At 35.9% G+C, this 24,630-nt stretch overlaps 5 protein-coding genes across 10 annotated transcripts; all 5 read right to left on the reverse strand.

Moving 5' to 3' along the window:
• Positions 1–182: 182 nt before the first annotated feature.
• On the reverse strand, positions 183–2,629 carry LOC121252063 (cytochrome c-like). The gene is made up of 3 exons (XM_041151530.1): positions 2,262–2,629; positions 923–1,056; positions 183–540 (listed from the first exon to the last, which is right to left on the reverse strand). The coding sequence occupies exons 1-3, from the start codon at positions 2,371–2,373 to the stop codon at positions 445–447; spliced, it is 342 nt and encodes a 113-aa protein (XP_041007464.1). The 5' UTR covers positions 2,374–2,629; the 3' UTR covers positions 183–444.
• Positions 2,630–5,405: 2,776 nt separating this feature from the next.
• LOC121252061 (ethylene-responsive transcription factor ERF022-like) lies at positions 5,406–6,640 on the reverse strand. Its single transcript, XM_041151527.1, has one exon. The coding sequence runs from the start codon at positions 6,443–6,445 to the stop codon at positions 5,909–5,911; it is 537 nt and encodes a 178-aa protein (XP_041007461.1). The 5' UTR covers positions 6,446–6,640; the 3' UTR covers positions 5,406–5,908.
• Positions 6,641–8,526: 1,886 nt separating this feature from the next.
• On the reverse strand, positions 8,527–11,094 carry LOC121251426 (protein DETOXIFICATION 14-like). 5 transcript variants are annotated; one of them, XM_041150684.1, is made up of 7 exons: positions 10,696–11,089; positions 9,813–10,357; positions 9,619–9,705; positions 9,482–9,538; positions 9,138–9,376; positions 8,862–9,067; positions 8,527–8,753 (listed from the first exon to the last, which is right to left on the reverse strand). In XM_041150684.1, exons 1-7 carry the CDS (start codon positions 10,891–10,893, stop codon positions 8,712–8,714), a joined length of 1,374 nt encoding a protein of 457 aa, XP_041006618.1. In that variant the 5' UTR covers positions 10,894–11,089; the 3' UTR covers positions 8,527–8,711. The 5 variants fall into 5 exon arrangements, with proteins under 5 accessions (XP_041006618.1, XP_041006616.1, XP_041006617.1 ...); XM_041150682.1 differs by lacking the exon at positions 8,527–8,753 and having other exon boundaries at positions 8,760–9,067; positions 9,138–9,370; positions 10,696–11,094; XM_041150683.1 differs by lacking the exon at positions 8,527–8,753 and having other exon boundaries at positions 8,760–9,067; positions 10,717–11,093.
• A 3,368-nt stretch (positions 11,095–14,462) lies between these two features.
• On the reverse strand, positions 14,463–15,811 carry LOC121252773 (ethylene-responsive transcription factor ERF021-like). Of its 2 annotated transcripts, none has more exons than XM_041152573.1 (2): positions 15,039–15,811; positions 14,463–14,895 (listed from the first exon to the last, which is right to left on the reverse strand). In XM_041152573.1, exon 1 carries the CDS (start codon positions 15,576–15,578, stop codon positions 15,039–15,041), a length of 540 nt encoding a protein of 179 aa, XP_041008507.1. In that variant the 5' UTR covers positions 15,579–15,811; the 3' UTR covers positions 14,463–14,895. The 2 variants fall into 2 exon arrangements, with proteins under 2 accessions (XP_041008507.1, XP_041008506.1); XM_041152572.1 differs by having other exon boundaries at positions 14,463–14,901; positions 15,039–15,789.
• A 5,745-nt stretch (positions 15,812–21,556) lies between these two features.
• Positions 21,557–23,975, reverse strand: LOC121253619 (pentatricopeptide repeat-containing protein At1g71460, chloroplastic). The gene has a single exon (XM_041153609.1). It carries the CDS (start codon positions 23,881–23,883, stop codon positions 21,778–21,780), a length of 2,106 nt encoding a protein of 701 aa, XP_041009543.1. The 5' UTR covers positions 23,884–23,975; the 3' UTR covers positions 21,557–21,777.
• Positions 23,976–24,630: the final 655 nt, after the last annotated feature.

The following is a 24,630-nucleotide window of genomic DNA, read 5'->3' on the forward strand; positions in this document are numbered from 1 at the left end:
AATTTTAAAAAAAAAAAAAAATGCTACCCATATTGTCCCCAATTGGGGGGTGGGGTGGGGTGGGGTGGGGTGGGGTAATGTCCCATACTCTACCCCTACGACTGAGACATACTCCACCCCACGATGTTCATTCTTCTCAGTAGGTAGCCAAACCTATAGTGAAACATGTGGAGACATCATCCTCAAGAAACCAATCAAAATTATCATTTAGCAAAATGTTTCTCCATCCAAATATTCATGATATTATCACGAACAGCTAATTGAATTGCTATTCCATTTGCAAAATTACGGCAACCTCTTGAGATGCAATGGTCAATTAACAAAAGATCATTGCAGACCTAGTTGGTCTAATTTATTGGTAAAAAAATAGTACTTCATCCGCACTGTGTGAAACATCTCCAACAACTGCAAAATGGAACTGTCCAACTAAAGTCGGGGAAGTATTTAGGATGCAGTTGATGCCTTCAAATATGAAATGAGGTCTGCACGTTCCTGTGGCTTCTTCAGTCCGGGGAATACCATCTTAGTCCCAGGAATGTACTGCACAAGAAACAGCCCCAACAATCAGTAGTGAAACCTAAAAAATACAATCTAAAATCCTATCTTGCAAATTGTCCAAACCAATGACCACCCGAAACTTTATAACATTTGAATGAAATACAAAACATCATTCTCTGTGTGTGCTTGTATAACCATATGGAACAATTGTTTTTCGTTAAGACTGCAAATATAGACAATGCTACATGGAAAACTTCATACTACCCCGATCCCACATAGTTTTTCATGATTTCTAGAATCCAACAAAAACGTATCCAATTGACTGATTTCATTAGCTTTTCAAAGTGACCCATAGCATCATATGCACATTATATCATCGCATTTTGGTCCATGATGGTAGTAACTTTTATTTCATGATTCATACCTTCTTGGGGTTCAGCAAATAATCATATAACGTCTTTTCCTCCCAAATCACGGCCATGTTCTTGTTGGCAGTAGAGTAAGAGTACCCTGCAGTTGTACCAGACTGCCGTCCAAACAGGCCATTCAGATTGGGCCCTGGAAATTCAAGAAGCGATGACACCAAATCTTTGGAGAAAAAAAGTGCATAAAATCTAAACTTGAAAAACTGGCAGAAACACACTGAAGCATAATATCCCAATTTGATAAAGAAACTGCAAAGTCCATCAGCAAGAGATCTCGCGATCATAACAAAATGACAAAAATTGTGAGGGCAGTATACTTTAAACAGTAAATCTTTAGTGAAACAAAGAATCCATTTCATCAGAAACACAACATTATGTAAATGAGCGAATAGATCTTGCAGTTATAAGACTATGACCTACCAACGGACCAAAAAGTGAAAGGGCAGTTTATTGCTTCAGACTTTAAATCCCTATCAACCAAAATTGAAGTAAAATTTAAGGTACCTTCTTCAATTACACAAACAACATGGAAAAGGTAAAAAAACATATATATATATATATATATACACGTTTTGAATGTGTGAACAATCATCAAAAGGACACGAAGCCTATGCCACATGACAGTAAATATGGGAAAGGAATCTATAACCTACACGCACAAATGCATAAAAACAGAGGAGAGCTGTGACGGGCGTCAGTAAAACGTAACTGGATGCCAAAATCTCTTACGTCTTAAAAAAAAAAAGTTTTGTAAAACCAGAAACACATTGATTTCAACTTCCAAGGCGTCTCATATACGATAAATCATATTCCAGGGGAAAAAATAAAAGGGAACGGAATTCTAAATGTAGAATCCTTTCATCAGATCATAGATGAATAAAAGAGAAACAATATTTATATTCTAGAATCCACTAAACCTAATTCAGCATATTTCAAATTTTTTTGTAAGTCTAATTCAGCATATTTAAGAATAAATTCTTTTTTAGTTTCTTTTAAGTTCAGAACTAAGACTTCTCATTTTCACATTTCTTTCCGTCAAGCATATTAGACCTTAAGAATGAGTCGGATCTGAGCACATTCTTTCGCCTAAATCCTCGAAACAAAATACAGGATATTGAAACTAACCCTAAGAAACATCGGATCGAACGGGACACAACTACCGTTGAAGAAATAGAAGATTGTATGCGATAAAAAGCTAATAGAAGGTAATAGTGACCGAATCCATCAGATCCAAACACATCCCAACCAAATCAAAAGCGGTTCATATATCTTAATAAAGTCACAGAATATATAAAATAAACACGCGGCCGCGCGCGCGCACACAGATGAAAGAGTTACCTTGCTTGTGGCCAGCGCCTTTCTCGACGGTGTGGCACTGAGCGCACTTGGTCCTGAAGATCTTCTCCCCTACCTTAGGATCGCCTGGCGGAGCTTGATCGAACGACGCCATATCTCAACCGATTAGCTTTTAGCCTTTGTACTCAATTTTCTTTCCAAGGCGTAGAAAGTTGAAGAGAGAATAGGGAGGGAGGGAGGGAGGGAGGTGTTTGGCTCAAAGCGTGTGTTCAAGGTGAGAAGCCGAAGTTTCTAGGCGGCTACTATGCGGAAGAATATTCGAGAAAAATAAGGGGCGTTGGCGTGCCACAGCCACAGGCCACTCCTTCCGTCCCCTCCTTTGAATAATAAAAGGCTGACTTCCAAGTTATTAAAATTCAGGACATTTTAAAACGTTTATTAAGCACCACTGTCACGTTTCAGTTTATCCCTGCTATGTAAGGGCTGTACATCGTATCGTGTAGATATGAATATTTAATTATATAGATTAATTTGAATCTAATCTGTTAAATTATACATATCAAATTTTTAAATCTTAATCTAATTTATCTAGATAATAGATCGTGTCGTGTCATCTATTTTGATCCGTTTAATAATTAATTAGAAATATGTTAACACGACACCACTCATTTAAACCTGTTTATTTTATGTAAATAAATTGAACTAAAACGTATAATTTATTTGACCTAATTAATATAATTTCACATAAAATTAAAATCTATATTTATTAGTAACCACAATACCTTAAAGAATATATATAATTACTTTTCAAATTTTAACATATAATAAAACCAATATTATAAACTATACAATAATAAATATGAGCATATGTCTAAACTTACAATCCTAACAATAAAAATATAAGCATACTGAAAAATATCAATATTACAACTTAACAATAATAAAATTTTAATTTCGAGATTAATTATAAACGGGTCTAAACGGGTTAAGTTCGTGTTAACCAAGTTAACTCGTTATTAACCTATTTATAAATCGTGTATTAATAGGTCAACCTATTTTGATCCGAACTTATTAACATTAAATCCAAATCTATTAATTTTATATTGTATTCGTATTGAGTTTATAGATGACGTTACATATTATTACATCTACTACTATGTATTGCTCGTTGTTTCCGCAATTTCAGTTTTTTTTTTCTTCTAAATTTTATCTCTTCATATACTGAAATTCGAAAAGCTTGTAGAGTTGACCTGTCTTGAACAACATAAGGTGGATTTATGTACAACGTGGAGAAGGTAGGAACTAGGAAGGTTATCAAGATGAGGCCTTAGACAAGCCCCAAGTCATCAGGGCCGTTTGACAATGGATAACGATCATCAACAGTGAGTAGCAGTATGAATGTATCATGATCTACAAATTTATAGTCATTAAATAGCTCCTTCTACGTACAAATAATCTTTTCTTATTTAAAGACTACATTTATGCATGCGAGATTGGACTTTGAGGCTTGCCCAATCTTTTTGAGGTTTTAAACTGCAAGAGAGATTGAGTGACAATGGCCCAAACTATATCGCCATTGGGCATCTATTTGAGAGTTTTTTTTTTTTTGGCCCAAAGTTGCTTGGTGCAATTAAAAATTAAAGTCCATCATTGGGGTGGGATAAGATAATGCTGAATAGAGTTTACTTGTAACTTGCAATTTGCATCCATCTTTGTTAACTTGGGTTAACAAACCACAAAATGTGACTTTATTGGTTAGAGGTTTGGTTGACAGCTCTTGCTACGCCATGCAAAGTATTCATCAAATTCCATCATACAATTTGAATAACGATTGGTGGAAAAAGTCCAAGCTTGGGCTTTTTGGGTTTGTCGGCTTGAATGTTAGCCTTTGCTTAAGTAAGTTGATTAGGTGAGACGAGACCAATTAATTACTTGTAATTTCACCTAAAAGGCATGCCCTGTAGGCCCAACTCCAAGCTAGATTGGGGCGGCGATTCTAAGTCCAAAATTAATATAATTTGTATTAAGAAAGTAAAATCGAAGTTTTGGTGTAAATAGTCAAAGATTATGGGGTTTGCTTCTCAAAAGTCTCGATTACATCCCTAATTTAATCTGAATCCACCTTATTCTGTGAGCTGCAGCTGCTTTGCTTTCTAGGAAGGAAACTGCCTAGAAGCTACACATATTCTATTGTACATGCTATATAATCACATATGATATACTTCTAGAAATCATGCAATGCATGGAGAGCCTTGACAATCGAAAACTAAACCTGTCCTGACCATACCAGCTCTGCATCTCCGTCAAACTGAGAGTTGGTGACTGATTTATTCTTATTTCTATCGAGTTAACCGTGATTAAGCAGCCCCCGGGGGGGGGGGGGGGGGGGGGGGGGGGGGGGGGGGGGGGGGGTTTGAATTTTCACATCATTAATGATTCTTTCTCTCTGTTACACTCCACGACAGATTCGAATCTCTAAAATTCTTGAACACGCTAACTTAAGATGGAATAGAGATCAACATATAAAATAGACTCCACTTTATAAGATGTTAAGAGTACTATCAAAAACTCTAAAGAATCAATTTCGCTCCACAACCATGATCGTCTAGCATGATGTGGTTTATGATCCTAGCTCGTTGCAAATCTCGATATGGCTTTCAATCATCTCAACCGCTACCATTTCAATCGCATTGCGGTAGTTAATAAGTTGACTCGAGATCCTATATAACTTATTTAGTTTGGTTAGTTTTATTTTATTAAGGTATGCATCTTGTTTTCTGTTTTGTTCTAATGCTTATTTTATTATCTTGTATAGTGCTTAATTATTTATATAGTTGTTTTTTATGCCTGAGTTTGAATTTTATGATTTATTGTAATCACCAAGTATTCGATTGTAATCACGGTATTCATTCGTCATAAGTGAGAGTCATTAATAAAATTGGGATGCAGTCATCTTCTTTAAAAAAAAAAAAATCCTATATAACTTTGATTGCAACTTTCTGTTGCACCCAACATTTTCAACAAGGATCGAAAGAAAAATAAGGCTATTGTATTGGTTGTTGTTACTGCTTAAAAAATGTTAGCTTATGATTCTTATTTCTTAATGGATGAGAAGCTTGCTGATGAACCGTGCCATATGCAAATGGGAAGTGGAAATGGTCTACAAGAACTAATGTTGAAGGTTGGTTCAATTAATAAACAACTTTTACATAAGTGAAGCAAATTGCACAACTTTTTCAGCATTTGCCACAAATTACACGTACAGGACTGAGATGGGGACAAAACAAAGAGTCCCTATATAGATCATTAACATGGACTACCTACTGAGCAACCAAAAAAAAAAAAAAAATCCCCAGCTACTCTGATGCTTGAGCAGAGCAAAAAATACCCTTCATTCTCTCTCAAGCACAGAGATTCTCAGTATCTAAAAAACTTACCCATTAGGAAGCTTTAACTTGAACCAGCCTCCTCTAATAATTGAATAAATAATCTATATGGAAATAACCTAAAATCTTTAACATAATCCATACTGAATTAATTAAAGAGTTAGTGAAAAGTTACTACAACTATAGGTCCATTTTTTTTTTTAATTTGTTGAACCTTTTTTTTCACGAATATTAATCAGCTTCTATCTCTGCTAATTACACGTGATTATTTGTTGTCATATATTTGTTGTGTTCCTCCTAGTCCTAGGAGTCCCAAATAGACTCATACTGTAATCCTTGCCATTCACACGAGTCATGATCGTTATCATACAATACCATATTATTCTCTTCCAACAAAAGAGCCCCTGCCAACTCCATCCACATCTTCGGGGAATCCAAGGGTGACTCGTTTATGGCCTGAATTTGGCTCGGCGACAGCCCCACCCTAGCCGGCACGGCATTAGAACCTGCGCTTCCCACCTCTACCGTCATCTGTACAGGCCTCCGTAGCCGCAATGCCGCCTTTTGAGCCGCCAACTGCACGTCCTCAGCACTCGAGCTCGCCGGCCGTGGCAAACTATCAACTAGTTCCGGGAAGTTGAGGGGCGTGCCACGTCCTCTTAGGTGCAGCGCAGCAACATCATAGGCCGCGGCCGCCATTTCCGGTGCCTCGTAGCTTCCCAGCCATATTCGGGTTTTCTTACCCGGCGAACGAATTTCAGACACCCATTTCCCCCACTTTCGCTTTCTAACACCTCTGTATGCTGGACTAGCCACATTTTGCTCACTTGGTTCTTCCATTTTTGTTAGAGCTGGAGTCTTTCTAACAGAGAAGAGTGCGATTCACAATCATGAACAAATATATGCATATATATACAGAGAGAGACAGAGAGCGAGATACTGAACGATGAAATTATTTTTGTGAATGTAAAGAGACATGGACTTATTGTCGTGGAAGTGAGCTTCCAAGTAGTTACGTGAGTGGGAAGCTGCTGTCAATGGGAGCTTGCGCACGTTTCCTTGGGTTTTGCAATATTGTGGAATGAAACCACACCGTGCTGTTAGATTGTATTGATTTGATTCTAGTTATTTCGATGTCCACCGATGACGTCCGATGATGAGATTGAGATTGTTTTCCTATTTCATAACGCGGTTTTGTGTATAGGTGAGAAAGTTAATTGGTCCCACTGGTCTCATCCACGCTTGAATTTCCACGATCTCTTCCTAAACTATGTAGCCGGTAGCTATCGAACTTGAGGTGGAGTTTTTTACTTTGCCCGTCTGCATCAGATCGATCCACAGGAAATCAAAGATTCATCGATATAGAGTAATGACTATATATTGTGCTAGCTAGATTTCAACAAGGTTTAGTAGGAGCTAATTCTAAGAGAGTTTAATTGGCTTTATAATATATATATATATATATATCTATATATAATATATGCATTGATCTAGTCATAAAAACGTGAAATGCCATGGAAAAAGGGAAAAGTTTGTCGGGTTTTTTTTTTAAATTGCGACCAATTCAACCGATCCAAAATATTTGTAGCAAAATCGCCGCCCCATATGTGTTAATTAGAGGGAATATTGGTCAAAAGCAAAATGACTCGAAAGAGACCTTTTTCTTCTTGAATTTCGCCGTTTTCTTTTAAAATGACTCGAAAGGGGCCAGGCCACGTACGTTCTAGAGGATGAATTAGATTTTAGATATCTCTGTATATATAGAGCTTTGTAGTTTATACTGGCTTTAAGTAAAAAAATCATACGAACTTATAAGTTTCATCACTAATTCAAAAATCATTGTATTGATCTGTTGAGAGGGATCAGTACGTAGAAGAAGCTGATCCTGATCCATCGTGGCGCAGCTAACTAATGGTGGCCATTCAAAGAAATGTAGGAATCACTTGAAAATGTTTTCTCATTTTCCAAGATTTCCACGCATTCACACTTAAAATAATTTGTTTATCTGCTTGGGTTGAAGTGAGGCAATCGGACGGTGATAATAATATCTTTCATAAAACGTGACTTAAAGTTTATATATATATAACACGTATATATCTAAGATTAGTTTGAATTTAGGTTGAATAAAATATTATTTTTAATATTATTATTATTTTAAAATTTAAAAATATTCTAAACCAAAACAAATCCTAAAGTTCACACACACACGACACCACACACATATAGATCGAGCTTAATAATTAAGGTCAAACACTTGACTATTTCAGTCAAGGTAGGTCGAATCGAAACAGCTGGATCAAGCTAATCCTTTAATTAATGGTAATGTCCTTTCTCACCAACAACCTTGATAAATTCGCAGCTTTCTATTTTGATCGCACTGCAGCAGGCAGGCACCGCCCAACACCGTCATGTAGAAAAGTACTCTTTAACCTTTTTACCGGCACCGGGGGTCCTGTAGGTTGACCCTTTCAAATAAGAGAGTCCAGTCGAGCCGAGTCGTAACCGCACGACCTCCCAGATCGATCTTTCCATCTATCTATATATCTTTCTCAAAAAGTTCGTGGCCAGGGCCCGTTTCGGAGCTCCATAGTCAATGTTCAATGATGCCTATATATGCTCTCTCTTGAGTCCGATTTGAGTTTAATATATGTAATTAATGTTAATATGAGCATGTACTTTAAATATTAGTAATCTCTCTAAGGACAATGCATTTAATTGACTACCGCCTAAAGAATACAACGTTTCGTCCTTTCTTTTGGATTTTATCAAACTATTCATAGTATATTCTTGTACCCCCCCCCCCCCCCCCCCCCCCCCCCCCCCCCCCCCCCCCCCCCCCCCCCCCCCCCAAAAAAAAAAAAAAAAATTCCCACCCAAGTTTATTTTCAGTTGAATCTCTAATTTGGTTAATGGAGATTAAATTCATTTTCAGAGAGTTTTGTATATATATTTTTTACAAGTCCTTCTATCAGATATGGAAAGCCATGTCCAAGGGACGGACGAAATCAAAATGCTAGCCCTGTAACGTCTGATCTAAGAGGATTAGTTTCTTGCTTGCAACGTTGAGGGAACATTTAAAAAAAAAGGCACGATGCAATGGCACGATCTATGAGTCTCCATCAAATAGCCTCTCTCTTGTTTTTGATGCCTGTGAGATTCAAAAGTAGTTCAGATTTACTGATCAAACAAGCCTAGAAATGATGGAAAGCAACGTACAATATCCATGTAGAGAGGAAGAGTTTTTTGTGTTAAAAACCTGTTTTTGCCAATTTGTGAAACTTGTTCTTAGAGCTAGCAGAATTGCTTGTACAGAAGATCCTGTCAACAATCCGATCCAAAGGCCTTTCCCCCTGAAGTGTAGAGCGAAAGTCAACACAGCACCTATCGGCGTCCCAACCAAATAATATGCACCAAGATTCACATAAGCTCCTAAATGTTGCCACCCACTTCCTCTAGCAACCCCTGTTGCATTTTTCCCAGTAAAAAATGTACAACTTAAAGCAACTACATTGGAGAAATGTGAGGAAGTTACCTGAAAGAACAACTTGTAAGCCATCCGTAATGATGGAGAGACTAATAAAAGGCCCCATATCTGCAACATTACCCACAATTTCCTTCTCTTTGCTGAAAGCATAGCCCAAAAAATTGCGGCAGAAGAATAGCATCATGCTTACAATCACCATCTCTGCAACTGCAATTACCATTATGGCCTTCACAGCCACTTTAGCTGCCTGTGGATTCCCAGCTCCCAACTCATTTGAAACCCTAGTGCTACAAAATGATTCATTATTTTCAAGACATTAATTGTTCACCATGCATTGAGGAATATGCTTTAGAAACGCTAGGCTATATATATATATATATAGATCAGCAAACCTTGCTGTGGCTCCAAATGCATATGGCACGTAGTAGTGCAAACAAGTAATTGTAGAGCTGCATATATAGTACGCTGAGAAATTAGAAGCATTCTGCAGAAAAATATTCTAGGGTAGGTAAATGCAGAAGAAATATACCATATTGAGAGCACTGAAGTCTCCATTTTCGGATTTGGCAAAAGCCCGGAAAGCAAAATAAGAACCTCATATGACCACCACTCTAGGCTATATTGATCATGATAGGCATGATACCGATGTTAATATATTAGAGGCTGAATACTGTAGCGTAACTAATGATGATTAAATGAAGTTAGAACAAGACAGAAAATTACCAAACCATTCCGGCAGAAGGAATAGCAAAGCGAAAGAACTCCCTCATGCCCAAAAAGACATCCTTTGAGAACTCGGCACGAGTTTTTTCACAAGCGGAAGAGTACTTCATGTATAACCCAAGCAATAGCACATTGAACCAGGATGATAAACAAATGGCTAATGCAGCTCCAATACTTCCCAATTTTACTCTAAAAACCAGAGCCCAACAAATTGGTACATGGAAGCATAGCGTTGCGAACGAACTAAAGAGCATTGGAAGGATCATGCTTTGAGTCTGGAGGTAGCGAACTATTGATTGAAGTATCCCGTACGAAAACAGGCCAGGGATGAGCCATACTGAGTATTTGTGCGCTACAAGTGATATTGAATGATCTTGGCCTGCGAGTATTAGTAGCTTGTCTGTGAACAGCCATAGCAGGGATATTGGGATACAAATCAGAACAAGAGAGATGATGGCCGTGTGAGTATATATTCCAAGCTTTTGATATTGCTCTGCCCCATAAGCTTGCCCACATAAAGTCTCCAATGCACCAGCCATCCCAAACTGCTTAGCAGTCATGAAATCCGGTCATATAATGCTAGAATGATTTCCATATCTCAAATCTAAGATGCTCAAACTGGTTATATAACAACAACAACTCAACAATAATGATAATTATTATTATTATCATTATTATTATGTGAACGGCGCAATACTCAATTGAGCCGATCGCGAACTCGTTTGCAGCCTACTATATATGGATACCACATGTGTGTGTGTGTGTGTGTGTTGTTGTTGGTGGTGGTTGGCTAATCAGTGCCATGCGTTTCTATCAAGTACTAGAGAAGATGCATGAAGTACTCCATCTAGAGGGAAAAAAAAGGATAGAATTAGGAATTTACAAGGAGACTGAAGCCGGTTACACTGGTAAAAGAGGTGGCGATAGAGACACCGGAGAGCGAGAGGTCATCAAGGTGTCCAACCATAATAACGGAGACAACCTGCAACAGATACTGCAAGACCGTGACCACAACCATTGGTGCTGCTACGTAGCTCACTATCTTTAGCTCTTTCACAACCGCCGTCCACTTCCCCCACATTTTCCTACCTAAAAGGCTAAATTGACGATCGAGTTCCTTCTGATTACTCGAGAAAAACAGCGTCTAGATCTCAAATTTCTTCCTAAAACGTACATACGGTGTCAGTTTTGGTCGCGCGCAGCGAGCAGCTGATCGATGCTGCTTCAACAGGAACATGAAGATCATATACATGAACGGCATTCAGAACCGATTAGAAAGAAAGGAAGGCTGAAGTTGCATGCATCTGAAGGCACGTATGGCTTGTCTGAACGATCAAGCGCGACAAGTTGCGGCCCAAGATCAACAAGTGGTTGGTGATTTGATCACTGGGTGAAGCATATATATTAGTGATCGAGAGTGCCCTAAAATGGTAATAAATATATGGGGGATGCATATAATATTGCATGTTGGACCCAATTTAGGTCCGAAATCATGTTGGACACAACAAAGATATACATAATAGAGAAATGATAGTTGTAGTCGTGAGTATGCAAGCACTATGTAATTATTTTGAAAAAAGTAAACAAATATGAAACTCATGTAAAAAAATTAATTTTTTAATAGTAGATCTCACTTTTTTTTCAAAGTGACTGAATAACAGTTATATATTTCACGACTGTATCTAACATTACTAGAATATACGTTAATTGAAATAGTATAATGGGTCCTGCGTAATATAACTTTTTGATAGGCCTGCCGTTTTGTAATGTATTTTAAAAAATATTGTAACGAGATCTGTCCGATTGATAAAATATTCGAAGCCATGATGACGTGTTAGTGTGCCAAGTAGCCCCCTTTCGATAAGAATATAGGTTTAAGAAATGCTACTTTGCTGTTTTAGTTATGAAAAAATTTAATTGTAAGCGATTATGCACATTAATACGTACACTCATTCAATATTATTGGGCAGAAAATAGATTTTATTAAAAATAGTACTAATTTAAATTTAGAATATGAAAACAACAATATTAATATGCAAATTAGTATGCAAACTTGCTTGTACGTAGTAAAATTCTTTAGTTATACCGCTTATTAATTTAAATTTTTTCTTTTATCCGGCAATCTTTTATGTTTGTATTTTTATTTATTTTTAATAAATCACGTGACACTAAATAGTAGTCATGTTATGTCAATTAAGTAAAGTGAACGGTAAAACTATAGCGACACAATAGCAATTCTCTTTAGGTTTAGGTTAACGATGATCTGCAAAACGAGGTTACAATATATAATTATAGATTAAAACATCACTGATCAACTCAAGAAAATCATGAAATTATAATATTCAAACAATTAATTTGTTATATCAGACTACATATTTTTGCAATTAGCCTGTATCCCAAGAGAGATATAATCATATAATTACTAACACGCACGTAGATACAATAATACATGATGCATGTCATATATGTGAATAATTGCTACCTATGAAATTGACCCTAAATCAAACCTTGTCCCCGGTAAAACCCAAAAAACGACTATTATCAAAACAAGTACTGATTAACCAATTTGATTATAATTTATAAATTACGCTTCCTTCCACTTGACTAGCTAGCTAGCTAGGGAAACCCCCAACAACTAATCCATTTTAATTTTCTTGCTCTCGCGCACGCGTATAAATATATGTATATATATATAATATTATATATATATATATATATATATATACATACATACATATTAGGGAACGGTCCCGGGTGCGTTAGTCCTGGAGTGCACTTGACATAATGAATTAAATAAAAAAAAGTGAAAAAGTCAGTAGTTTATTCTAATCAAATTAATAATATTCAATATTAATATTAATAATAATTATATTCTAATTAAAATAATAATTAATATTATATATTGAGTGTTTTAAGTATTTTATTAGTTAAATATACTTGAAGTTGAATTTTACAATGAGAATGCTCTAAAGCATTTTTGTTCTAAAGATTAAAGTCATTTTAATTTTTTTATTTAAAAAAATTGAAACAAAAAGAAAGGAAAATGAATACACTGTCAGAATAAAAATTACATGAAAAAGATACGTCAATTCATGTGCGTCGCGGGGCTATTAAGGGTCTTTTAGTAAAACAGGACCCTTCATTAAATTCTACAAGGGAGCTACAGGTAAAATGGTCAAAGATTTCAAAGGTCTTTTGGTAAAACAGGACTTAACGGAAAAATAAAAAAAGTTAACAAAAAAAAATAAAATTTACTATTCACAGTTAGATAGCCACTTATTATAAGAGAGTAGATATATATATATAGTAATTTTAAGTACAAGTCTCCAATAGACAAGTCTTGTATTGCATGCTTTTTATAAAAATATGAGTCCCGCTAAAAAAGAAAAATGTTTTTTTTACACTTTTTCATAGTGGAGTTTACTTTTTATAAAGTGCCTACACTGGACTCATCTATTAGGATTTATACAAATCATTTCTCATATAATTATGTACATGATTCGCGCGGACATTACTAGTACTACTACTGCATGAGCCATGCATTGATAAGAGTTTCACTGATTTTTTTTTAAAGAAGAGATTTCAGAGTTACATAAATTCCGAAACTAAAACACTTACAAAAACTATGGGGAGTTTTTCAGATATCTTTTTGGTTTACTCTGTTATATATTCCTGTTTCGGCCAGATGTAGCGTACTAGAAAGTATATTTCTGTGTTAGAATTGCTTGGATTTTATTTTTTATTTTTTAAATTGTAGCCTATGAATGGAATCTGAGCTAGCAACATATCTGCCAGAATCAGCTCAGATGAATGTAACCAGATCCGCAGATGAATGTTGCCCTATAAAATGGCATGCAAGAAGAACCCTATGCAGTTTTCACCCATCAAGCAGCAGAGAAAAAGTACTACTGTACACAGAAAACATGAGTTCATTGGGTCTTACAAACGTACGTACTTATAATAATGTTTTCTTTGATCACTTGGTACTTTACATTGTTGTTGTTGCAGGGCAGATTATGACGCATAATGATTCTGATGCTAGAGTATCCAGTTTCTTGAAGCCGCGTAAACGAGTGATGAGTATCGTAATCTTTAACGACTTAGGTAACGGCTTAATGGATTTTACCGTTCATTGCATGCAAATTAATCAGGGGACGGTGATGATCTTGGTGTCCATGTCATAAAGGCCGATGATTCCTACACATGATTCGACTTTCAACCAAACTTATGGGGGACTACATTATACTTGTGCGGTTTTACGTGGACCGGCACGTTTCAGTACTGGTTTGATAATCTACGTGTTTAAGAGAGACCATCCTCTCTACAGCAGATGCATTTGAAAGATTAGACCCGAGGATCCATGCATGTTTAACCAAGGACGTTCACCGCACCCAATCAGATCAAAATTACAATCCCGCAAATTAATTAATTATTCGAATAAAATTAGATTTAATTAGCTTTTAATATTGCATGTCATTCGAAAAAGAAAAATCTATCTCGTATCATGTAGTACTCCGTTGTCCTTATTTATTTTAATAAAAAGATATATTAGAATTATTATATTAATTAATGATCCATTTATAATTAAGTCGAATAATATATATATATTTATAGTGACTACCAACATATATATATTTATACTCCATCGAGTAATTAATATTAAAATATTTATACATCAAATATTATTCAAATGTGTGAGATTGTATGTGGGCCTGATCTCACTACACATAAATTTCGTCCACTAAAAACTCTTATGAATCTATCAAAAAAAATTAACCAACCGATCCTCCTGATCTGATGTCAAATGGGACCCGCCAGAAAAAATCTCTCTTTAGGAATAAACTTGCGCAATGCTATATATATATATATATATATATATATATATATATATATATTAATCTTCTGCTCCTACGTACTATTCCATTAAACAGTACTACTACTACTGAATCCTCATAAATCTTCAAGAAATGATCTGATGTCGTAGAAAGTCCTCTCGATTTGCCGAATTTGAATGGTAGTCATGCTTCATGTATATGTAATAAGCAAGCTGATCAACATCTCTACTTTTTTTCTTCCCAAACTTCTGTCACTGAGCAATTTTGGGTAAGTCAGATTGAAATTTCCCTCCTAGTTATTGAGGTTTGAAATAAACCACAAAATACATATGTAAGTACAATAAATATAAATTAATAAACTATATTATAATATGTTGGCAATTAATGTTACCTAAGGGTCCCAAAGAGAATCATTCTGGAAGTCTTCCCATTTATTCTCCTCATCAATGTCATAATCACCAGTGGAGAACGCCATGGATTCTTCCGCTGCCATTTGCATCCACATCTTCGGCGAGTCCAACGGGAACTCGTTAATGGCCTCGATTTGGCTAGGCGAGAGCCTCACCGTGAGCGGCGCCACGTATGAGCTAGACCCTCCAACCTCAGCCGTCCCCGCACGGTCTTTAATCCATAAGGCAGCCTCGTGAGCGGCCATGCGAATGTCTTCAGCATCTGAGCTTACTGGGCGTGGAAGGTTATTGGCCAGCTCAGGAAAGTTGAGCCGTGCATCACGTCCTCTGAAGTAAAACGCAGCTGTATCATAAGCAGCAGCAGCCATTTCGGGTGTCTCAAAGCTCCCCAACCAAATTCTGGCTTTCGTGCCAGGCTCACGAATTTCAGACACCCATTTCCCCCATTTTCTCTTGCGCACTCCTCTGTAGCTAGAAGAGGCAGCACCTGTGCTGCTGCTGCAGCTGTTTGATTTTTCCATGCACCAAGTTTTTGTAGCAATATTCTATCTGTTGGTGTTTCAGGCAAATGCACCAGTACTGAGTGTGCGATCCAGTTATCCGTATTTATAGATGTGGATACTATACAAATGTCATGATCAAATCGAAACGTGGAGAGTTAACATAGGTTGAAGTGTCCTTCCGCATAGCTTCACAACCGATCAAAAAAGATGTGCATATGTGCATGTTGGATTAAATATTCAGGTTTGCTGGAACCAATACAAAATATTTTTTTGAAAGAAAAAGGAGTAAATTCTGAAGGATATAGAAGTTTCTTGGAGGGGCCAGTCATATCATACCGATGATCAGTGCATTCGATTTTGAATGCTCGTTGGGTAATTGGAGAAATTAATTCCCCTATTTAGAACGCGGTTTCCCTGCATCATGTGGCCTTGAAATTGGACCCACTAATCCCACTTTTGAGGGGAATCTTAGGTTGTGTTTGGATATGGATGTATTTTCAGATATTTGAAAAAATAATTAAAAAATAATAATAAAATAATAAATAATAGTGAGATATTTTGAGAAGTATTCTTAGTACACAACTAATCCTAAAGCAGCCTAGCTAAAGATATATACAAGTATTGTAGTAGTTTTGATCAGTAGTCAAGGTTTTTTCCTGTTGTTTTCTTTCAGAAATGGTACTCCCACTTGTTGGTTGGAGAAAAAGAATAAATTGCACATAAATAGTATGAAAATGATGTAATCATAATAGAATTCTGAGGCCATCAATAGAATCGGTCTCATGTATGACAAAACAGAAAAAGGATTTAATATATAATAATATCAGAAGCTAATAAGTGACAAAAAAATAAAAAGGTTAAGGAATCACCAAACTCTAAATTATATAATGAAGGCTGATACTTCAACTTCAATGACATCACGAAGTTGTAAGACTAGTATATATATATAGTACTAGCTACTAATCTCTTTGACGATACCATAATGTATATAACATAAATATTTTATTATTAATATAATTATTCTATTTTCAAACTAGTTTGTAGAGTACACCATCCACATAATCACTTCAATTATAAAATTTAAAATTTAAAATTTATTTTCCAAATAAAATTATGTCGTGTAAATTAACACTTTACTATATACGCTCTATATTGAGATCATCGAGAATTTTTCTTATTAATATAATGTTATGAGTGATAGACAAAGAAAACTAGTTATAGAACAAGATGTATAATTTGTTAAACTGAAACACTTGATTCCAAGCTGAAAAAAAAAAAAAAAAAACAGTACTGTACTACTACGAATGTATACGTTATTATGTATGCGTATACGTACAACTACTCTTAATTAAACCCTTTCTGGTTTGGCGTCGTCTCCTGCCTAAACGACATAGTTCCCCCAACTCTAATGATCTTAACCTATCCTCAAAACTTACAAAGGAAAAAATTTAGACAGAAAGATGAGGAGGTAGAAAATTTTATATCATATTCATGTCTTTTCATTACCTAAAAAAAGCACAAAGCAAAAGAAAAAAAACTAAAATTAATCTTCCCATTTTAGCGAATTCGTGAATGATCTGTATATCTTTCAATTGGTCGAAGTCCCAAAGTGCCTCAAAGAAAAATAAGTGATAGCAACTCCAGCAATTATTGATCCTCCAAAACTCTCTTAATTTGTTGCTTAATTATCTGTTTAGTAAAGTGATCATGAAGTACTATTCAAGCAAAAAACCTAGAGAGAGAGAGAGAGAGAGAGAGAGAGAGAGAGATTTTAATGATAGATAGTATTGCTTAATATATGGAAGCTAATTCCCAAAGAAAGCTTTGTGAAATTCTCGAGTACATTTTTCATATATAATGCTATAATTTTAGGATGCATGCAGCATGCATATAATTATAATCAGTCGTTGATAGAAAGATCAAATAATTCCTCAATCTGTTGCGTTCAATTGGTGAGGGATGATAAAATAAAACCAAAATTAATCATGATGGCAGCGGGCATTAATCAATTAGACCTGCATATATATTAATAATAGCTATATATATATATTAATAAGAAAATGGTATCTCAATTTTATTGATTGTCCTCACTTGTGGCAGGGGAAAACCGTGGTCACAATCCGACACCTAGGAGATACAGATAGACTAGAAAAACCAAAACCCAGGCGTCAAACCTTAATATCCATATCATTCAAATACAATACCAAAAGAAAAGATAATTAACCCAAAACAAAACCAACCGAAGACAAGATAACTTGCAAGAAAAACAAGCAAATAAGGATAGAGAAATTAATCAAACCAAAAGAAAAACTTACCAGGCACAAACCTTACAAAACCCTCAAATAAGGAAGACCCAATTTTTCCATACGAATGAGACCTCTTAAAAGACTAGGCAACATATGATCTCCAGACCAATTAGAGTTCAACCCTCAGCACCACACTTGGCTAGAAAATCAATCACAACATTTCCTTCACGAAAAATATGATTCACAGTATAATCCAGACAATTAAGATAATCATGTAATTCATCCTAGAAATCTTCTAAATACCAAATGTGGCAATCATCCTTAGTAATCCAATTAACCAACGGCTAAGAATCAGTCTCAATTTGAACACGAGAAAATCCAAGATTATAACACCTACGAACACCTTTCAATAAGCTTCTAATTTCAGCAAAATTATTAGTACCCAAACCCAGGGACACAAAATAAGCTACAAGTAACCAACCATATTCATCCCGAATAACACCCTCAGCACCAGAAGGACCTGGATTACTAAGACTACTACCATCAATTTAAGTTTGACCCAACCTTGATGAGGTCGGGTCCATCTAACCACCGGAACCCTCTTAGGCTTAGGAAGCAAAACCGGGATATCCAATCTATTCAAAATATCAACATCCTGGGTAGAAACAGAAGAAACTTTTATAATTTGATCCATAATACGACAGAGTCATAATTTAATAGCGTGCCAAACTGACTCGACCGTATTAACCTTATCTTTATACTGGGCTTTACAGCGCCTCTCCCAAAGCTTCCAAAATATAATAGAAGGAAGAAGACAAAAAATAATTCTCACTTGGGAAGACTTATCCGCACGACGAAATCAAAAATTCGTTTGTTCCTTCTAAACGTAGAATGAAGCCATATGAAACCCCTAATTGACTAGCCGCTAAACGCCAAATGTATCTAGCAAAATCCCCCGTGCAAAGCACATCATTCAAATCCTTAATATAACCCACTTTACAATAATTACATTTAGAAACCATCGGAATACCCACCATTTTGATATTCTCATCAACACTTAAGCAATTATTAACACCATTCCACATCATAATGGAAATCTTCTTAGGAAGGCTAGTATGCTAGATCCACTGAACCCAAGGTAAATGAGGCACCATTTAATTAGAATTATATATATATATATAATATTATTGCATTGAAGAATATTAGGGCTGTGGTTTACATACAGCTTAATTACATCTATAGCTAGCACATGACACCACATGAGTACATCACCTTTACAATATTTGTATATTTGTAATTTATACAAATCAGTACCCTTTCTATAATTTGAAAAGGATATGAATTCAGTAGGATTTACATGCGCGGTACCTATCACATCTGATAAATAGTGAAAAGCGTTTGAACAAAAAAAAAAAAAAAAAAAAAAATTATAGGAAATTTCAAATATTCTTGTTTTGATACATTTCTTTTGAGGATTTGGCAGGCCGTTTAATATTATTTAAGAAATATTCGTAATTACAACAATATATATATATATATATAATATGGCGCATAAGAAGATATAAATGGAGGTTCATAAAATTTATTTCCCATTAGCAGGCCGGATTTGCATCATTTTTCTAATTTTTGAGAGTTCATTAATTTAGCTTTTATCCGGTAAATTAGCCATGACTGTACGTAATGAATTAATTAAGGTAGAATATACAAGCGTGCGTTAATGGCTCGTGCGCGTTAATATGTTTTGTTTTGCTGGAAACAACTCAACAGCATATCCAAGAAGTCTGCATGCGCATGCTATTTTGGTTAAGGGAGGATTTTTTTTAAAGCTAAATTTGGGAACAGCTGGATCATGCAAGGCTTCAACTATCTGATCTATATATAATTAAAAATTTAAAAAAATAAAGCTAAATTAAAAACTTTAACTATCTTAATATATATATATATATATATATATATATATGTAAATGCTTATAATCAACACTGCCATCAATGTTTAGCTTGAACTTCTTTTGATTTGAGTGCACTCTCTGTATACATGGATACGATCTCCGCGTTGATCACCAGCGCTGCTGACTGCAGTACTAGCTACCTGCAGGTATATATATATTAATGATCACCCACGTATATATACACGAGAAATGCTACAATAGTAGTACTGTCTTATTTATACTGTTCACTCCTTTCTGATACCACCATGTAGTGCAATATGACTTATAAAAAAATTAAAAATACAAACATAAAAGTGGTAAACGGAACGTCTTATTATTTTAATTTTAATTTTTTTATATTTTCAGATGTTATTTTATTTTAAATAAATTTTTAAAATTTTTTTTAATAAATCACGTGACACTACATAATGATTCGACGTCAATAAGATAAAGAAAGCGCACCTAACACCCAGATCAGGTAATCTCATTCTTCAGTATAGAAATGTGACTTTTTTAGTTTTCTTAATAATCACATGATGAATTCAATAATCCAGTCCCCTCATTCACTGAATGAAGAACAAAACCTTTTGCCCACCGACAACATGTATGTTCTTTACTAAGTATCAAAGATCGATGTTGATCATACAATATATAATAAATGATATAAAATTCTATATAAGACATGTCACCCAATTATGTTTTGCATTAAACTATATATATATATATATATATATTATAAAGTAGTACTATTTGTTAGAAGCTATATAGCTTATAGGTTTAGAGTTAATTAAGAAGAATTAGATCGATCACCCAGTAGTAGTAGTTCATGATGGGATCGAATGAGTTAAAAGGATCTAATGTCGTGTCATATTCTATTAAAGTTTGACTGATTAAGTTAGGATAGAGAATAAAGCCAATAATATCAGCACAAATTAAGAGGGAAACAGCTGCAACACATAATAACGAGGTATCGAAGATTTTCACGTTGACTAATTACAAAAGAACAGCGCCTACTATATAATATAATATAACATGCTGAGAAATGACATTATTTTTCTTTTTGACTTTTTTGATCAATTGGCAAATGACCAATTTTTGCAATGCAAGTGTCCATCGGATATATCATCTGGATCATGTTGTGGCGGTAAATGGATTAAATGCCGGTGCCGGAGGCAGATCAGATTTTACTCTTTGACTGTCGTCCGACAAAGCTTGACCAGGACACTGCCTTTGCGGTATGACTTTATAAGTTGGGTCAATAAAGCTATTGTTTTTTTTCATTATTATTATTGTTGTTGTTGTTTCCCAACTGATCTTCCACTGACCTTGTTGGGAAAAAATCGAGTCATCGACATATGCGTTGCTAAGTTACAAGTGGACGGTCACGATGCCCGATCTTTATGGCAAGTAAATATATTTCTCTTTTCTTTTCTCTTCTTTTATATTAATTCGATCAAAATTTCGGACTATTCTTCTTTATTTTCACTTGTTTCGACTGCTTGCTTTAATATTATCTTTTGATCTAGTGCGATTTTATTATTATTATTTAATTATCCATCTCTTCAGGTTTGTTTCATCAAAGTAAGATATTTGATAATTTGATCCGAAGACTGTCTTTCGTGACTGATCGCGAAGCCAACTATATACGGCAGAGGTCCTAAAATAATATCAGGTTTAGTTTGCAATGTTAGCAGGGCTTTAAGAATATATATAATCTGTTGGGTTTAGTAAAGTCTACAGTTTACTAAAACAAAATCCATTATATATTTCTAATCAAATTGAAGTGACTAACTGTATACATTGAGGGTCCAACTTGCTAATGGCCTGCAAATGTCTGGTTTAGGGAAAGCCCAATCACCATCTTCTTTTTTGTTTTCATTCCTTCGCCATGCATCAAAATATACTAATCTCAGATCTCATAATAATGAGATACGTTTACATCTGCACATCTCTTGAGTTTTTTGACATTCATAAGCAAGTATCAAGAACAAATGTAATGAACCAAAACAAGAGTACTATGTAAATTAACTCACACTCTCTTTGTTATGATGAGGAAGAACTCATCTCTAGAAATCTTTGAGCCTCCTCAATGCGACCAAAACGGGTAAGAAGTCCAATGATTACAGAATAATGTTCTTCCAATGCCTTAATTTTATACCTATGCTGCATTAAATTAAATATCTGGCAAGCCTCGTCAACGAGTCCAGCTTGATCACAAATAGACAGAACCACTCTGAAAGTGAAATCGTTTGGAGTAGAACCGCCCGATCTCATCTCATCAAAAAGATCCATTGCATCTTGAAACCGATCATTATATGCATATGCCTCTATGATTGCAGTCCATGTCATCGAACCCTTAACAGGGATTGTATCGAAAGCCAACTTTGCACGATCAACTTCTCCACAACAACCATACATTTTCACTACCGCAGCAGAAACAAAATGGATAGACTCAAAATTCTTCTTTACGACTTGCCCATGAGCCTCCTTACCAAGCTTCAACGTTTTCGCTTCCCCGCAAACACTCAAGATCCTTGCCATTGTAACTGAATCTGGCCTGTGCTTTGACAACTGCATTGACCGAAACACACCAAGTGCTTCATTTAGATACCCATGTTCTCTGTATGTATCAATCATGGCTGTCCACAAGATCACGTTCCTCCATTCCATGCCATCAAACAATTTTGCAGAATATTCCAAGATACCACACTTCGAGTACATTACCATCAAAGAAGAAACAATAGACACATTAGGTAGGAACCAATTCTTCAGAGCAAAAGCATGAACCTCCTTCCCTTGTTTCAGAGCCCTCAACTCTGCACAAATTGGAAGAACAGTGGCAATCGTCACAACATCAGGCCTAAACCCTTCCTGCTGCATCCAAACTATTGATCTCACAGCCTGCTCAAGCCTCCCATTTGAGGCATAACCTGACATTAAAGCGGTCCAACAAATAGTATTCCTCTCAGTTGAGCCATAAAAGACCCGTCTCCCTGACCCCACGTCCCCACACTTGCAATACACGTCAATCAAGGCAGACTGAATGAATATCTGCCTTGAGTAACTCTTCGTCTTCACAACATAAGCATGAGCCTCGCGGCCAAGTTTATGCGCTCGAACTTCTCCAATAGCAGGAAGTATTGTAGTCAGTATAACCGAATTTGGCTTTATCCCTTCATTTACCATTCTCCTCACATACTCCAAAGCTTCCCTCTGCAGTCGATTGTGTGTGAAACCTGCGATCATCGCTCCCCACACCACAACATCTCTCTCATAAATTTCTTGAAAGACGCGACAGGCAAGCTTAATCTTTCCACATTTAAAGTACATATCAATCAAACTCGTCTGAAGAACTGAACTACCAACAAGACCATTCTTTATCAAAAGTGCGTGAGTCTTTAAACCCTGCCATAGCGCAGATGCACCTGCAAAGCTCTTGATGACACTAGAGAAAGTATAAACATTCAATCCGACCCCCAATTCCCGCATTTGTGTATAAGTTGTAAGCACGTCACCATAACGCCGCTTACCCAATATCACAGTGCCTCTAAGTAATGCATTCCACGAATAAACATTCTTACTAGAACATTCATCAAACAGCTGTTGTGCATTACCGACTGAGCCGCAGGCCATGTACATGTTCACGAGTTTTGTACGTAAAAACTCATTGTTTTCAAGCCCGTTTATCCGTATATAAGTGTGGACCTGTTTCCCTTCGGCTAAGGATCTGGTTCGAACACATGAGGCAATGAGAGAGGAAAAGGTGGTGGGGTTAACTGGGATGCCCTCTTGGTCCAAATAGTCCAAGATGGCGAGGGCTTTTTCGAGCTTGTTTTTCCAGGCGAACCTTTGAATGTCCTTGTAAATGGCATGTGGGTTTTTGGTGTGGAGAGGCAAGGAATCTGGGAACCCATCTTCTGTGGCAAATGGCTGAGGCCGTTTTCTGGTGGGAAAGCGGGATGATCTTTTGTTGTAGCGGTGGTGGGGATGGGTGCTTGGTCGTCGTGGTTTATGAGTATGGATTGGTGGGGATTTTCTCGAGGCTCTGGTTTTGAAGTAGTGGTGGCTATCTTTGTTGTAGTTAGTGAAGGGATTTGGACGAAAGGTGTGAAGGTGGAGAGGTAAAGTGCATGAAATTGTGCCTTCCATTGGCTGCGTCCTTTCGAAATGAGCAAATGCTAGCAACTTGTAATCAACAAGACAGAAGGAAACGGGAAATGGAATTGCTGTCTATATACCATATTATATATACCATACAGATACTCAGTATCCGTTAAGCGTACCATTTTTATTTTTTTTTTAATGGGGAGTGGTGAGTAATTGTTCAATTGTTATATGCTCTTTGCTTTCTCTGCTGCGTGAGTCGCGCGGCAGAGGCCGTTAGGTCAAACGTGGGTTTTTATTTTTTTCTTATTTTTCTCTTCATATTTTTTCAACATATTTAAATATTTTTCAAAAATAAAAAAAATACATCAATACATTAAAAATCACTTTCTTAATTATTAAGTAAAAAAACTTAAAAAAATAAATACACAAGTAGTCAAAGTGAGGGTGCAAACTAACATTTTCTGCTGTATTAATCCCCCGAGGACTGAGTTTTTTCTGAGCTTCTGACGATATTTTCTTCCTCATTATGCAATATAAGATTGGACTGCCCAAATTTAAAATTGATTCTCGAGGTGGGAAAATGTCAAGAAAAAAAAAAAAAAATTCTCATCATATGTTTCTCTATGGACTAGCTAGCTCGCAGATTCAACCAAAATTGCTAAGCTCAAATGAATTGGCCCAAGCTATATTGGGACTCAACGGCTTTGAAATTAGAATCAAGGAGGTGTTACCGTGTTAGGACATGCATGTCTTACTCCTAGATATAAATTAGGCTGGAATTGATATGTA

This window comes from Juglans microcarpa x Juglans regia, chromosome 2S (assembly GCF_004785595.1).
Source record: "Juglans microcarpa x Juglans regia isolate MS1-56 chromosome 2S, Jm3101_v1.0, whole genome shotgun sequence".
NCBI lineage: Eukaryota > Viridiplantae > Streptophyta > Magnoliopsida > Fagales > Juglandaceae > Juglans > Juglans microcarpa x Juglans regia.